At 39.7% G+C, this 17061-nt stretch overlaps 1 protein-coding gene across 3 annotated transcripts in view; it reads left to right on the top strand.

The window, feature by feature from the left end:
* The window catches only part of F13A1 (coagulation factor XIII A chain), a 433590-nt gene extending 429011 nt beyond the window's left edge, over positions 1-4579 (top strand). For 2 of the 3 annotated variants that reach the window (XM_021936970.2, XM_017957544.3), the window contains one exon: positions 2885-4574. In XM_021936970.2, the coding sequence (XP_021792662.2) occupies positions 2885-3038 (154 nt within the window). In that variant the 3' untranslated portion in view covers positions 3039-4574. Of the gene's footprint in view, positions 1-2884 lie in introns of all 3 variants that reach the window. The other variant, XM_003897009.5, reaches the window with a different exon arrangement.
* Positions 4580-17061: the final 12482 nt, after the last annotated feature.

Genomic DNA, 17061 nt, shown 5'->3' with positions numbered 1-17061 from the left:
CATGCCCACTTCCATATGGTCAGATAATTAGAAACACTCCACTGTGCCCTATGTTGCCAAGATCTGATCTAGGAGTGCCAGATCCATGTAACAACTTGGACGCCTAGAAAGTGCAATTCCACAGAACCAAAATCCTTTACAAGACTGTATTTCTCTCTAGAATACAGCTCTTAAATAGTTGGGGAATCACCACCCCCACTCATTCACCCATACCCTGCCAGATGTGGTGTCTAGAAGGCAGGGGGTCTTGAACCCAAAGTAGAGGACCTGGAAGGTGGGGAGCTGGTAAACAGGGAATCGGAGCCAGGAACAAAGAAGGCAGTGCTGTGTCCCATCCCTCACTCGCCGTGAGCCAACTCTACTCTGAAATGGTTTACCTTCCTGCTCTTCCCCGACTGCCTCCTGCCTATCTCAGATACACAGAGGTCCCACTTCCACAGACTCTTAGCTTTCTGCACTTGAAGCTTCCAGAGCATCAAATAATTTATCTTCCAGATTTATTTTGCTCTTTAGAAAATGATCCAGTTCAATAAGTTATTTCAAGAGAAAAATTCCCCCACTTTGTGATTTGGGCTTAAACTTTAAGTTTCTCAAATAGGACAGAAGCTAAGGGCTAGATGCACAGAGGACAAACCATGGGTAGTTGCAGTTTATTGTAATAATAATCTCATTTGCCTGCGTGCATTCAAGATGATAAATGGCCGGTATCTCCTGATGGCTCAGCACATTACTGAGAATCATTTATCACAACATCCATCCCCAGAAAATAGGATTACTCCAACATTGCTCCATTTACCAAAATGATTTTTTCTCTCTGTTATGAATTTATCTGTATGTAAAGTAGCATGCATATGTATCTTCATGTATGAGTATCTTCATGTATGAGTTTTTTCATATGTACACATCATTATGCCAGATGGTTTTATGAGTACGAGAAAATGACAAGGGGGAGCTAAAGATTTAGCTTCTATTTGAGGTGGTTATCTACAGTACATGGTCTCAGGTCAGGTCCTTAACCAGGGCCACTGTTTCACAAAGTGCTTCTGATTGATCACTTGGGGGAACCAGAGGAGAGACAATGAATGGATACAGGTAACAATAGCACAGCTGTTGAGAAATAAATATCCCAAACCTACATTGGTATTGAATTGAGCACTGTGAATTGAGGACTGAGAATTTTCTCTCTGCATACAGGCAGGAGAAACTTTCCTAAATTATTTTGCAAAGAGTTCAATGAATCCTCCATGAATACTTGTGGGACAGTCTTATTACTAAGTCAAAAAGCATCTTTCCTGCTTGAGAAATAAAAGCTATGAAAAAGTAAGCACAGTGGTCAGAAAAAGCCTTTTGTTTTTTTCTTTTTTTTTTATTTCCATAGGTTTTTGGGGGAACAGGTGGTGTTTGGTTACATGAATAAGTTATTTAGTGGTGACTTCTGAGATATTTGGTGACCCATCACCTGAGAAGTACATACTGTACCCAATTTGTAGTCTTTTATCCCTCTCACCCTTCCCCTGAGTCCCCAAAGACCTCAGCATCATTCTTATGCCTTTGCACCCTCATAGCTTAGCTCCAGCTTATGAGTGAGAACATAGGATGTTTGGTTTTCCATTCCTGAGTTACTTCACTTAGAATCATGATCTCCAGTTTCATCCAGGTCACTGTGAATTCCATTATTTCATTTCTTTTTATGGCCGAGTAGTATTCCATGGTATACACACACCACAATTTCTTTATCCACTCATTGATGGGCATTTGGGCAGGTTCCATGATTTTGCAATCGCAAATTGTGCTGCTGTAAATATGTGTATGCAAATATCTTAGAAAAAGCCTTTTCTTATAGAACATATGGTGTACATTTTTATGAAATGTAGTGAAGATAGCAGAAAGAGTATGAATATGGGACTCAGAAAAACCTGGGTTCAAATTTCATCTCTGCCTATTTACCAATTATGTGATCTTGAAAAAGGGACTTCACTGGTTAACCTTCCATTTTTCTTGATCATAAAATCTGCTGCATAGTATCTGCCTCAAAGAACTGTCATACATATAAAATCTGAATATAATCTCCCAAGGTTTATAGGGGAGGCTATATGTGAAGCACCCCAGAGAACACTAAATCTCCCCAGCCCTGATTAGCCTCAGTCTGCACTGATGTGGGCTTGTTCATGACACTCAGGAAGACTTCAGGGCAAAGGCTGGGAGGAAGAGGAGAACACCACAACCATTCAAGGCTATGTCATTAACCGGATACATTAGGGCATTGACAACAAATGGTAGCAGAAAGTTGCATAGGTGGAGGGGCCCAATTTGGTGGTTGAAATAGGAATTTGAATGACAGAACGTGAAGATTCTCAAAGTCAAATGGCAGCAGGCAGGGCTATGTTCCAGATGCTGAGCCTGGAAACAAGGTCTATCCCAAGGGAGTTGGCAGAAGCTAATTCAAGTGTCAGGGCCTCAGCAAAGGCAGCTGGGGGATTCAGATAGGACTCTAATCCCAGGAGGAAACTAGCAGCAAAAACTGAGCCGAGGCTCAGAAGATCAGTCACATAGATAAGGCTACTATGGAGGGCTTGGGGACAAGCTAGAGTTAATGGTTGGATGGGGCTCAGCCCAGCTCCTGATGGCCACTGGGAAGCCGGCGGATGCATCCCAGTGGAAGGAACCATGACCCAATAAGACTGTCAGTGACAGGTTCTGCACAGCCTTATGTGAGGGCCTCATTTGGGATGTCACTTGCTGAATCAGCCAGTGAGAGTCTTCACTGCCCTAAGCACCAACTGAGAGAAAGAAAGCAAGTGACTTAGACAAGAGTTTTCACTGCTTCCTGATCAAGGTGGAAAGCTGGATCTTCCAACCTCTCCTCTCTTTTTCATCCTTTCAGTGAAATCCGGCCCAACTCCACCGTGCAGTGGGAAGAAGTGTGCCGGCCCTGGGTCTCTGGACCTCGGAAGCTGATAGCCAGCATGAGCAGTGACTCCCTGAGACATGTGTATGGCGAGCTGGACGTGCAGATTCAAAGACGACCTTCCATGTGAATGCACAGGAGGCTGAGATGAACCGTGGCATTTGGCGTTTTGTAGTCTTGGCTAAGGAAATTCTAACACAAAAATAGCTCTTGCTTTGGCTTAGGTGTGAAGACCCAGAGAGGGCCCCAGAGTGGAGATCCCACGTATTTCAAAAACATACTTTTCAAAACCCAGGCTATTCAGCATGGAAGTTAGTTGTTAATCTCTCTACCTTCCAAAGAATGCTGAGCATTAGTTTTAATTAAGCTCTAATTAAGCTCTCATAGCTCATAAGAGTAACAGTCGTCATTTATCATCACAAATGGCTACAGCTCCAAATATCAGTGGGCTCTCTTACCAGGGAGATTTGCTCAATACCTGGCCTCATTTAAAACAAGACTTCAGATTCCCCACTCAGCCTTTTGGGAATAATAGCACATGATTTGGGCTCTAGAATTCCAATCCCCTTTCTTGGGGTCAGGTTCTACCCTCCAGGTCAGAATATTTTTCCCAGGACTGGAGCACAACGTGATTTTTATTTTTGGCAAAGCCAGGAAAAGGTCTTTCATTTTGTACCTGCAGCCAAGCAAATGCCTGCCAAATTTTACAGATTTACCTTGTGAGAAGAGGTGGCCCCATATTAACAAATTGCATTTGTGGGAAACTTAATCACCTACAAGGAGATAAGAAAGCAGGTGCAGCACTCAAGTCTATTGAATAATGTAGTTTTGTGGTGCATTTTACAGAAGGTGTCGCACTGTGGCCTGATCAGCAGGAGCCAATATCCCTTACTTTAACCCTTTTTGGGATGCAATACTAGGAAGTAAAGTGAGGGATTTATCTCTTTAGTTAGTGGCTCTATTTCACCTATCTCTCAGGAATCATCTCCTTTGCAGAATGATGCAGGTTCAGGTCCCTTTTCAGAGATGTAATAAGCCCAATAAGATGGAGAAGCTGGTGGATCTAATGACCAGATATATAGAAGGACTGCAACCACTGATTCTCTCTTGTCCTTCACATCACCCATGTTGAGACCGCAGCTTGGCACTCAGGTCCTGAAGGGTCATATGGACTCAGCCTTGCAAACAGCCAGTGCTAGTTCTGACCCAACCACAGAGGATGCTGACATCATTTGTATTATGTTCCAAGGCCACTACAGACAAGGCTACCTACTATGTATTTGCAAGGCTGATTTATGGCCAGAATTTCCCACTGACATGTATAGGGTGTGATTTAGGCCAGTAGACTGTGATTCTTAGCAAAAAATGAACCGTGATAAGGATACTGCGGGCAAAATCAGAATGGAATGCTCTGATCTATATAACTACATTTTTAAGCCTTTGAGACTGTTCCTGAGCCTTCAGCACTAACCTATGAGGGTGAGCTGGTTCCCTCTATATATACATCATACTTAACTTTACTAGTAATCTCACAGCATTTGCCAAGTCTCCCAATACCCAATTTTAAAATGAAATGCATTTTGCTAGACAGTTAAACTGGCTTAACTTAGTATATTATTATTAATTACAATGTAATAGAAGCTTAAAATAAAGTTAAACTGATTATATTTGCATCTGAGCAGAGGTGAATGCTTTTAATTTGCAATATGACACACTACTAATCACAACTTCTTGAGAAACCATCCTTCCTCCGCAGTAGACAGCCCACCCCGGATAGGAAAACAAGCATTTATCCTCTAAAGAAAATGACTCTAACAGGTGTTAATGTCACCGTTTTCTTCACCTCTCTCTTTCTACATTTTATTAACTATATTCACTGAAGAATCAAGTTGCATATTTAGTTCAAAAACCAGCTTCCAGAAACTATAAAACCTCTGTAGGTGTTTTCTCATAAACAATCTCATGAACCATTGTGGTGAATCAGTGGATAGCCAGCATGGAGACCTGCACAATGAACACCTGTTATGGTCTTATGACAATCATATATAGGAGATCCTATATTCATGGCAGACATCACTGAACAATTGTAGCTCAGATAAGACCTCAGAATCTTTCTCAATTCCAGATAGCAACTAGCAATTGATTTGAAACTGGCACCCAAGATGGAACCTGTTTGTCACGCTTACCCTTAGAGCCAGCCCATTCCCTCTGATAGCTGGGATTTCACACATGTATTAATGCTATGGCTCTAAGAATTATAATTTAGCAATGCTAACAAGCAATGTGTCTCAGGTAGCAGCATGACTTTGAGCTCTAACTCTCCCTGAGTCTCTACCTGTGCTAGTCCTCAGTGCTTTCAAACAAATCTTTATTAGTGTTTGGAACTTCAATGACAAAAGAGGGGAAACATAAGAAACATAAATATTTTTGTTTCTTTTGGTTCTCCTGGGGGATATCTCAAACAAACCTCAACAATAACACATATAAGATGATGATTGATGATAGATGATAGATAGATAGATAGATAGATAGATAGATAGATAGATAGATAATGGATAGATAGATGATAGAGAGAGAGAGAGAGAGAGAGAGAGAGATAGTTTTGCAAATATTTCACCTCATCAGTCTTGTGACAGAAGTAAATATAACTATCTCCATAATTAAGAACCCAATTGAGCCTAGGAAGCCATGTATCATGGCAACTCAAGCTGGGGGTGGGAGTGAGCAGTGAAACAACTCTGATTTCAGAATCACCATTTGCTGTACACTGTTTAAATCTTTTGTTGCCTCCTCAGAGTTTTAAGAATGCTGGCTTAAGAACAACTTCAGGATTCTTTGAAGAGCTGCAGTAGAGCAACAAATAAAAACATGTATAAATTTATACTAGAAATGTCACGGGAAATGGAGTTTGTGCTAGGCTCATTGGCACTCAAAAGTCACAAAATCCCAGGGGGAAAGTCACTGCTTATGAACATTCGTCCAATGTTATTACAAAGTTAATAGTCAGCCAACCCAACCATCAATTCATTCATCTTTTCTACCATCCAACCATCTCCCTACATCCAGACAACCATCTAGCCTTCCAGCCATCTATCCATCCTTTTTTTCCAACTATCCACCCATGCATACATCAGGTATCATTTTAGAGAACAGGGATTCCAAGATAAAAATTCCATGGTTCCTGCCCAGAAAGAGTTCATAAAGCAGAGGAGTAGCAACATATTTAAACAGATAATCCACAACCAGATAATAGAGCTATGCCCAGACTGCCATAGGAATAAAGACAAAAAGATGTCTGAAGAAGCCTTCCTCGACGTGCCCAGGAATAAAGGAGGAAAGGTTCAGATTGAATCTTGAAAAAATAATAGGTAAATTGGAGACCATTTAACAAAGAGGAGCTCGTGTAACAACCTAGAGAGAAGACCATGAACATGGCCCCCAACTGGCTTGGGATGGAGAGATGGTAAGCATCCAGTGAGAAAAGGTGGGGCCAAAAACACAGGAATGGGTCTGAGTTGGAGCACTTCCTGAAATGAGAATTTGTTTCTTCTGGTCTGTATTGTAGAGTAGAACTAAGAGAGGCTGCTAGGAACAAACTGGATACAAAACTAAAAGTTATGGGTGGCTCAAGGAGTGACAGGGCCAAGAAAGTATGGGGCAGAATGTCCTAACTCAGGCCAGTGAAGAAGGTGTCAGAATGGGGGCGTGGCCATAGTTGGATTCAAGGATGGGAAATGAGACCTACCAGGCTCAAGTGGATAAAGTAGGGGAGAGAGCATGTAGAGACAGATAGCTGTCTGTGTCAGAAACTATAGAATTATAGTAGTGTAGACAGACAAGTTCCTAGAAGCTAAACTTTGGTCAGCCAAGTAAAATCACCATGAGCAGGGACCGCTGAAGACCCAGAATCTTGCCCCTCAGGTCAAGCTTATGTCTGTCTTTGAGGCAAAAGTCTCTCTAACCCAGTACCTACAAGAAATGAACTGCTTCTAGAGACATTCCTTCACACCTTAGGACAAGTTTGTCCTTCTGTTCTCACCACCCCAACTCATTCAGACTCAATTTTGCCTTCCCAAGCACCTTCCTTTCTCCATAAGAATGAAACAAACAAACAAAAAGCTTTTTAGTGTGTCTGTAAGAAATTTCTTTGTTGAAACAAATAAATGAGAAACAAAGCACCTCAGTTGTATCGGGAAAAGGGACAGGGAAATTGTGTTCACCTCAATTGCCAGGAATTATACTCAGCATTTTCTAGCTCTAAAGACAGTGGTCATTTTTAAAAGATACTTGGTAAACCAGTTGCTGATACTACTCATGAACTCCCATTCATTTTCACACTAATCATTGTTCTAGGACTTACGTAATTATCTAAGTAATGTTTCAATAGTCCTGAAACTAACATAATGGGTCCTAATGAGCATTTCCTATTAGTAAACAGCATGTACCTATAAACAAAGAGGATTCTTTACTCTCTTCTCTGATTTGAGCAAGTTTAGACAGTGGGAAGGTACAGTATGAAAAATATGTTACCACCAGATTTAGGATTTATTATAAAGGTGGCAGATTTTAAGTGACCACAAAATGATTGTCACTTTCCATTGAGAGATAAGACCCACATTCCCTCTCCTGCCCTTAATTCTAGGTGGGCTGTGACTGCTTTGAAAGAATGTGATAAAAAACAATGCTGCCAGTTCTCAGCTCCAAGCCTTGGAAAACTGGCAGTTTCCACTTACTGTCTCTTGAAATCCTCTTCATAGAAGCCCTGAGCTTCGGCGTAAAGGTTCAACTACTCTGAGACTCCCATGCTGGAGAAGCCACGTGTATACACACTTCAACCCTACTCTGAGTTCAGCCTTCCAGCAACCTCCACCAAGTCCATCCTGGCTCTCCAGATCAGCCCATCCATCAGGTGAACACCACCAAGTGACCTCAATCAATGTCACTTAAGAATCACCCCGCCAAGCCTTGCCCAAATTCTTTTCCACCAAATGATAAGACATTTGGTTTTCAATTTTTTATTGATACATAATATACGTATATATTTATGGAGTTACATGCATAGAATGTGTAATGATCAAGTCAGGAAGTTTAGGGTATACATCACCATGAGCATTCATCATTTTCATGTGATGGGAATATTTCAAGTACCCACTTCAAGCTATTTTAAATGTGCAATCCGTTGTTGTTAACTGTTATTTTAAGCCACTAGATTTGAGGTCATTGGTAATGCAGTAAAACATTACCAGAACACTAAGTTTAACAAGTTCAGGAAAGAGAGCAATTTACTGGTTAATGCTATGCTTTGCTTCAAGGAAATGCTTAGTGTTTTTGAACTTTATCTGTTCTTTCTGAAGAATATGTACAGATACGCAGTTTGTTGTCTCTCAGAAGCCTTCACATATGTCAAGAGACCTAATGTGTACTCCCGAGCATAATAGTTTAAGCATTGCCATTTCCTTTAACTCTTCCTGCTAAACTGTGGTTTTATGGGCCTTCCACCATCCTTATCTCCATCAAGATTTGGTTAGATGCCGTTAGGAATAACTTGAAGAAGAGAGAGAGAGCACAGTGATGAAAGATGGCATTTCTCTTTCACAAAAACCTAGGAAATGAGGCCTTCCTGTGGATAACCTTGAAGAGATACCAGATTCTCTAGTGGCCCCATGAACCAGCCTATCTGTGAACTGAAGTACTCAGGAGTGGCCAGTGTGGTCATAAGCTCCCATTCTATTTTTTCTTCTTGGATATTTAAAAATGTCTTGATGTGCACATAGATTTGTACTGATATAGCCCAAACCATGTGAAACAAAATAGAATGAAGTAATTTACTTTTATATTGGTTATACCTAAACCCATAATTTGCAGCCCCTGGAATCAGTAAACCTAATAATGTCCTGGAACCAAGTGTTTCCGGTTAAAGGCGAGTCAGAAGCCAGCCTTGGGTGTAGGAATTCAGGTGCACTTTGGCGTGACTGACAGCAGTGACCCAAGATCCGTCTGGCCTTCTAGCCATGTGTCCTCAGCCCTCACCAGTGGTCACAATGACCAGCCATTCTCCTGCCCAGACTCCTTCTACAAGGCCAATTTATGCCACAGCTGGGCCCTATGTTTTTGTGTAAACCCTTTCATCAGAGCACTGCCCAAGAATCATGGAAGGCCCATGTCTAGGTGGTCTCCTGAGGTCCCTGACAGAATACACTGAGAGTGCTTCTCTCCGGCAAATCTTCATTGTTCTTTTCTGTCAATCAGTATGACACAGCCCTCAGAAAGGGGAAGGGCATCTGATTTGCCATTCCATACCTTTTTCCTCAGAAGAAAGATTCCTAAATTTCATAGAGGATGTCCTTCTATTGTGAACCATAACATTTAATATGGCTTTTGAATGTTTTCCTACCACAATGACATTTTTATTCTCCTACTTTTGATGACATTTTATTATTCACTGTTTCTTTACAGTTTCAGGTGCTAGCCCCATAAGGCTAATGTTACCCACACCTCAAATTTGAACATCTATATCTTTCAGGGACTTTCAGGTAACAAGCACACACAACCACTAAGCATCTCCCTATCCAAACCAAGCCTATCAAGGCTGAAGCACCCATGTATTGGCCTGCTACTTTCAAGTTTGCTTTTGTGTACGTTACTTTTATTATAGATACAAGGCTAAGCTCATACAATTCTGTTGTCTTGGCTGTAACCATGAATTCAAAAATTATGGCTCCAATAAAGGAATCTGCCTTTTATGCTTATCATTAAAAAGAAATGCTGGGTATCTTCAATAATATTCCAATTAGCTTTATTGAGTACACAATGCTAAAATCTCATATAGATCAACAAAATATTATTACTGATGCAAAATTGAAAAATAGATATAATACAATAAAACCTCTCTCTGTGATGAAAAACAATAGGCTTCAGTGATATCTTCACTAGCAATATTAACCAGACAATGAAGGCTATTAACTGGGAAAGTTAAGCTTAAAAAAAGAGAAAAGCCCAAGCTCATTTAAATCATCTAAATATAAAAGCACTCTACTTCAACCGTTTCTTTTCTTTAATCCTGGGTATCTCCTAAAAGTCGAATTTAAGGATAACAACGGTATCCATGCATTCTAAATACACATAAAATATAAAATATAATGAAGTACTGACTGTATCTTGCTTTTTGAAAATTAACATATCAGGTAATTAGATATCCAAAAGATTATGATCACTGTTATTCTTATTCTTAGTAGTAGCAGTACCAATGAAGTATGCTATTAAAACACCATGGGATAGTTTGTCCTGTGCTAAACTGAGAGGCAGCAAAGACTCCTGCTGACACAGTGAAATAAAAATTAGTCTTGGACACTGCTTGTAAAGTGCAAATTGGTGCAACCCCTTTGGCAATCTATTTAGCATTATCTGCTAGATCTGAACAAAGGCTATGACCCAGTAATCCTACTCCCAGGTATATTTCCAACAGAAATATGCTACAGTAGAATGGACAAATAAACTGTGGCATATTTACAATTAAATAACACACAGCAATGAGAATATTAAAATATATAATAAGATAAATATCTCCACAAAATACAATACTATATAAAACATTATAAGACGAAAGAACTGTAGCCTAACATTGAAATAAACAAAACCAGACACTAAAAAGTATATGTCATAACATTATTCTATTTATTTAGAGTTCAAAAATAGGCAAAACTCATCAATAGGTTAGAAGTCAGGATGGTGGTTATCCTTGGAAGAGGGACTCAAGGGACACAAGAGAGCTTCTGGGAAACTGGAAATATTCTGTTTCTTGATCTGGGTATTGTAAAACTTCATTAAAATACACATCTAGGCCGGGCACGGTGGCTCACGCCCATAATCCCAGCATGTTGGGAGGCCAAGGCGGAGGGATTACTTGAGGTCAGGAGTTCTAGACCAGCCTGGCCAACATGGTGAAATCTCATCTCTACTAAAAATATAAAAATTAGCCAGGCGTGGTAGCACATGCCTGTAATCCCAGCTGTATAAGAATAGCCTGAACCCAGGAGGCGGAGGTTGCAGTGAGCCAAGATCATGCCACTGCCCTCCAGCCTGGGCAACAGAGTGAGACTCCATCTCAAAAAAAAAAAAGAAAAAAGAAAAGAAATACACATTCATTATTATATTCATTATTTATTGCTCTTGTGACATATTACCCCAAAACTTAGCTGCTTGAAACAATATTTATATCTCACAGTTTTGTAGGTCAGGAATCCAGGCATGACTTACTGGGTCCTCTGGCTCATGTTCGCTCATTAGGCTGCCATCAGCTAGCCAGAGCTGTAGTCTTATCTGAAGGATCGACTGGGACATGATCTGCTTTCAAGTTTGTTCACAGGTTCCACACAGACTGGTAGACTGAGGGCCTTGGTTCTTTGCTAGCTGCTGGTGGGAGGTCACTCTCAGTTTTTTGTCATGTGAATCTCTCTCCAGGGCAGCTCACAACTTGATATTTGGCTTCCATCATGGTGAGAAATCAAGAGAGCAAGATAGAGCAGGCAAGAGAGAAGCCAAAATCTTTTTGTGGCCTAATCTCAGAAGTGACAGCCCATCATTTTTGTGGTATACTAAAAGTGAGTCACTGAGTCCAGCCCACAGTCAAAGGTTGGGAAATACACAAGGGCATGGATATTAGGAGGCAAGGATCACTGGGGACCATCTTAGTTATGCTTCAATAACAGTGACAGAAGAAAATTATTCTTAGAATTGCCAAGATAAAGTCACAGGGTCTGGCTATACAAGTTTTTTTTTTTTTTAATTTGTTTCCTATTGTTCTTCTTCCTTGGCTTAAGAAGCTGTCCATGAATATGTATTGAGTCCTATTTCATTTTCTTGGGGGCTTTTCCCTCTTTAACATCAAGTTTCTGGATTTACTTCGTGACAGAGCACCATCTGACAAGACTCACCTGAGCTGCTTTGACCGCCTAGTTGAAGGCTTAAGTTCCCTAGCTTAAAAAGCAGTGTCTGGATGCCAGAGAGGGAGGCATTGCTATTCTCACTTCAGTAGCACATTATAGATACAGTTTGGAAAAGGACTTGGAAAACCAACACTCTTCATTATTAATATTTGCCCATCTCAATTGGAATTTGCTTCAGTGTACATAAAAATAAGTAAATAAAGCAGAGATTGTATGACAGACCACAGGTTAACACATGGAAAATAATACCCTCTATGCCTCAAGTTGATTCTCTCTTTCACCTCTGCTGTGGCTTTGCGTCGCTTCCCTGACAATTTCTACCCAATGTTGAAAGAAGTTGTAGAATCTGGCTCACCCAGCATGATAATTTCCTTTGCCAATAATGACTAACAGTCCCAAATGACTAAAACAGAGCTTATTTAGGCAAGCATCCACTTTTTAGAGGAGCTCTGCGGTTCTGGTGTATACATTGCTACCTGGTACAGAATAAGCATGTATTGAATGAATGAATTGTCCTAATGGCCACCTAGTAGAGTAGGGAAAAACTGTTACTCTCCCTGGTACTCCGTAGTTCAGGCTCTTCCTTTTATTGGTTATTTCCAATCAAGAATGATTTATGCCCCCCAAATGCCAAAGACATTTTTCTTCAAGTATTTTGTTTGTTTGTTTGTTTTTCCACCATACTGGGGCCTCAGCATCCAAGCCCAAATAATATCAAAGATAACAGATGTCAAAATAAAATGAGAATCAGAACTTCGCTATTGAGCATAGCTCATTTGAACATTGTTTAAATGCTCCCCGTTGGAAATAAATCATCCTAACCGGAATTATCCTAACCAGGTTTCCCAACAACCTACCTCCCATTTTCACATGCAGAAGACAATAATCAGAAAATTGAAACAGTCCTTTTCTCTTACCCGTACTACCACCAAAGTAGCTTTAAACAACTCTGCAGGAAACATTCAGTCACTCAGAGTTTCTTTTGTTATTGGGATTGGAGTTCAAGATGAGGCTAGGTTTTAAAAATGTACAGATAAATATACAGAAAAAGAGAGAAGCTGAACTTTCATTTTCTATCTCAAAACCAAGCATCATGTGCTGACCTTCCCACAAATGCAGTTTCCAGCCACTCAAGGAGGTAATCCCCAACTCTGGCAATGCCCAAGCAGAAGCTAAGACCCACCTTCTCTGATGGGAATGGTTTCATGAGGATTGCTAAACTGGACAACAGAATGGAAAAGATGGTTATTAAAGTCACTTCCAAGTCTAAGAAGCTATTATTATAAGGGTTTCTATTTGATATAACCTAACATTTTCCCATCAACAGTCTGAGCTGAAACATGCACTGTGTCATTCAGTCTTTCCTGTGATCAACATGGCTATTGTAGGTCTTGTTCACAGTGTGTGTCCACAAACAAGCACTTTGTTACCTTACCCAGGTGAGAATTTCACCCACAACTTGAGCCTCATCAGTATGCCCTTGTAGCCAACTGTTTTTATCATATAAAGACAATATGCTCTTGGAGTACCAATAATGAAATATGGCAGAAGTAACAAAAAGAAAGACTTCTCAGTTTATTAGCTGGATTCCCAGACTTTTTCTCACAACACATGATGCCTAATTTTAAACGATAATTGCCTTTCAATTAACAACCATGGGAAGTCAGTAAAAGCAAGAAAAATAAAGGCCTGGAAGCAAAGTGATGTTGAGGACCAAGCAATTAATAATAATCCAGGCTCCAGAAATGACTGTTAATTATATCAGTTGGTTGGAGGAGGTTGAATTTTCAAGAAACACTGCATATGTATTGGAAGCATAAATTTATGGAAAAACGTGGCGTAGTTGGTTGTACCCATTCCTAGCTACCACTGTCTAGAATTTAATGAGCTTTGAGATTGCTGGAAATGAGAAGACAAGGCTGGGAGGAAATGCTGTCAGGAGCAAAGCAGCTAAAGGATGTGCAATGAGTTGGAGGCTCCCCCTCCATCAAAGTTAGCTGAGATAGGAGCTCCTCTTGAAACATGGGAAGTGTTAGGATCCCCTAAGTAGGAAGAGTGGGCCAGAATGAATACCACAATGAAGTATCTAGGCCCAACAGCGGATGACACTGTGTAATAGAGCGGCAGTGCATTTGATTAAAGGGGGAGGTACCAAAATGTTCCCTACTTTACAGCTCCACATCCAATTAATATTGCTACACCTTTTTTCTCCCCTCTGGGAAAGAAAAAAAAAAAAGCACTTAACCAATGAACTGATTCTCTGGCCTTGGCCTTTGGAGGGATTCTCTGGCCTTGGCCCTAGGGGAACGTGTTTCTCTTATTTTATCCACCAGGAGGTGGTAAAGAGTCTTCTCTAGTGCAGAGCTGAGCTGGGTTCTTGCACTAAAAGTCTATAATCCTACTTAAGGTCATGGGAAATTAGGATTGTCTGTTCTGACATTATGCATTAGGCATAAAGAATGAGGCATTAAAGGCTGCTGATCTAATTACCACTTTCTGTGCCCTCCATCTTCACAGAGCCCAGGAAATATAAGCCCTGCTCAGAAAGAGTGCATGTTCAGATTTCTTCTTGTATCTGTCTCTGCCTCCCCTGAAGTAGTTTTCTGGGAAACAGAAAGCCTATAATAAAACCAGATATACTACATGTCTTAATTAGAATGAAAGATGGATGTTTATTATTTCCAAATACTTAGTACTTTACATGCATAAGAACTCCATTCTCTGCAAAATCTGAATTAAAAGAAATGATGTAACTAAAAAAAGAAATTTCTGATTTTTCAGAAGACTAGTATCAACACCCATATCTCCTTATATTAAATGCATTGTCACTAAGTCCTAAGAAAGAATGTGAGGGGCTGAAAGGACTGGGAACTGGTAAGGTGGCTCTCTGCAGACAAGCTGGCCTGGCACACCATTACTCAATGCTGTCTCTTTTCACAGACTTCTCTCCCCACCTTCTACTGTCCCTCAGGAAGGGTTCTCAGCAACTTTGCCTCCCCTGCACATCTCCTCTTTACTTTGGTTCATTTGCATGTACATGTGAAAAATGTTAGATTTTATAATTCCAGGAAAAGACAATAAAAGCAGAGGCAGTCTGGCTCTGGCTGATCCTTAAATGGACCCAAATTAAAATCTGGGTAGCCAAGCGTGGTGGCATGCACATGTAATCCCAGATACTTGGGAGGCTGAGGCAGGAGAATCACTTGAGCCAGGAGTTCAAGACCAGCCTGGGCAACATAAAGAGATCCCAACTCAAAAATAAAATAAAATAAAATAAAATAAAAATAAAAATCTGGGCAGTGCTGAGAACAAAAGCATATCAAATATAGAGCTCACCAAAAGGATTCTAGATTTGGATGTTAAGAGGCTTAAGATACTCTCCAGGACATTGGAATGGGCAAAGACTTCTAAGCAATAGTTCCACAGGTACAGGCAACCAAAGCAAAAATGGACAAATGGGATCACATCAAGTTAAAAAGCTTCTGCACAGCAAACGAAACAACCAACAAAGTGAAGAGACAGAATGGGAGAACATATTTGAAAACCATCCATCAGACAAGGGACTAATAACCAGAATATATAAGGAGCTCAATTGACTCTGCAAGAAAAAAATACAATAATCTGATTTTAAAATGGGCAAAAAGATCTGAATAGACATTTCTCAAAAGACGATATACAAGTGGCAGATATGTGAAAAGACGCTCAACATCAGTGATCATCAAAGAAATGCAAACCAAAACTGCAATAAGATATCATCTCACCCCAGTTAAAATGGCTTATTTCCATAAAACAGGCAATAACAAAAGCTGACAAGGATGTGGAGGAAAAGGAACCCTTGTACACTGGCAGGAATGCAAATTAGTACCACCACTGTGGAATACAGTTTAGAGGTTCCTCAGAAAAACTAAAAATAGAGTTACCATATGATCCAGCAATTCCACTCCTAGGTATATACCCCAAAGAAAAGAAATCAGTATATCAAAGAGATACCTGCACTCTCATGTTCATTGCAGCACTGCTTATAATAGGCAAGATTCAGAAGCTACCTAAGTGTCCATCAACTGACAAACAGATAAAGAAAATATAGTACATATACGCAATGGAGAAAAAAAGAATGAGATTCAGTCACTTGTAACACCATATATAGAGCTGGAGGTCATTATGTTAAGTGAAATAAACCAGGCACAGAAAGGCAAACATCACATGTTCTTCCTTATCTGTGGGTGCTAAAAGTTAAAACAATTGAACTGATGGAGATAGAGAATAGAAGGATGGTTACCAGAAGTTAGGAAGGGTAGTCAGTGAGAAGGGACAGGAGAAAGGATGGTTAATGAGTACAAAAAAAGTAGAAAGAATAAATAAGACCTAGTATCTGATAATATAATAGGGCAAGTATAGTAAAAAATAATTTAATTGTACATTTTTAAATAACTAAAAGAATATAGTTGGATTGTTGGAAACACAAAGAATAAATGCTTGAGGTGATGGATACTTTATCCTGATATGATAATTATGCATTGCATGCCTGTATCAAAATATCTCATGTAACCCACAAATATAAACACCTACTACATACCCACAAAAATTAAAAATAAAAAATTTTGAAAGAGACCTTAAGATAAAGACAATAGCCTCTCTCTCTCTCTCTTTCTCTCAACATGCAGTCGTTTTTAACTAGACCTATTTTCATTGACTTTTATGATAATTTCCCTTTAATTCTATCACATTTACATCTGTTTCTTATATTTAGAGAGAAAGGAAAGACATAGAAAAGATGAGTAAAAAGCTATATAAAGTTGAATAACGAAACTCTGCTTTTTGTTGATCTTTTGATGGTGTAGGCAGTTTATAAATCCACACTGATTATTCCGCTTCATGTTAGTTGTTGAAACACAGAATCACTCTAGTCTTAAAATGTCAATTTATTATCTGCTCTTTGGTTAATATTCATCTCAGGAAGATAGATTGCCATTAGGGATGCCAAAGGTTACAAATTCAAAGTTATACTTCCTGATTTGCAAAATAATTTTTCTTATTTAATCACCTAAGCCAGGTTTAATGAACCATTTTATAAGGCCATTTAGATAAGATTAGTTAATCCATACGATTTGTCTAAGTTCTGTGTTTTTCCATATTACCTCTATAATGCTTTACTTGTAGTAAGTTCTCAAGTAAATGTAAGTTGAATTTAATTTCATTTTCACTTAT

The sequence above is a fragment of the Papio anubis genome, chromosome 6 (assembly GCF_008728515.1).
Source record: "Papio anubis isolate 15944 chromosome 6, Panubis1.0, whole genome shotgun sequence".
Lineage (NCBI taxonomy): Eukaryota > Metazoa > Chordata > Mammalia > Primates > Cercopithecidae > Papio > Papio anubis.
This window is presented reverse-complemented; position numbering and strand designations above follow the sequence as displayed.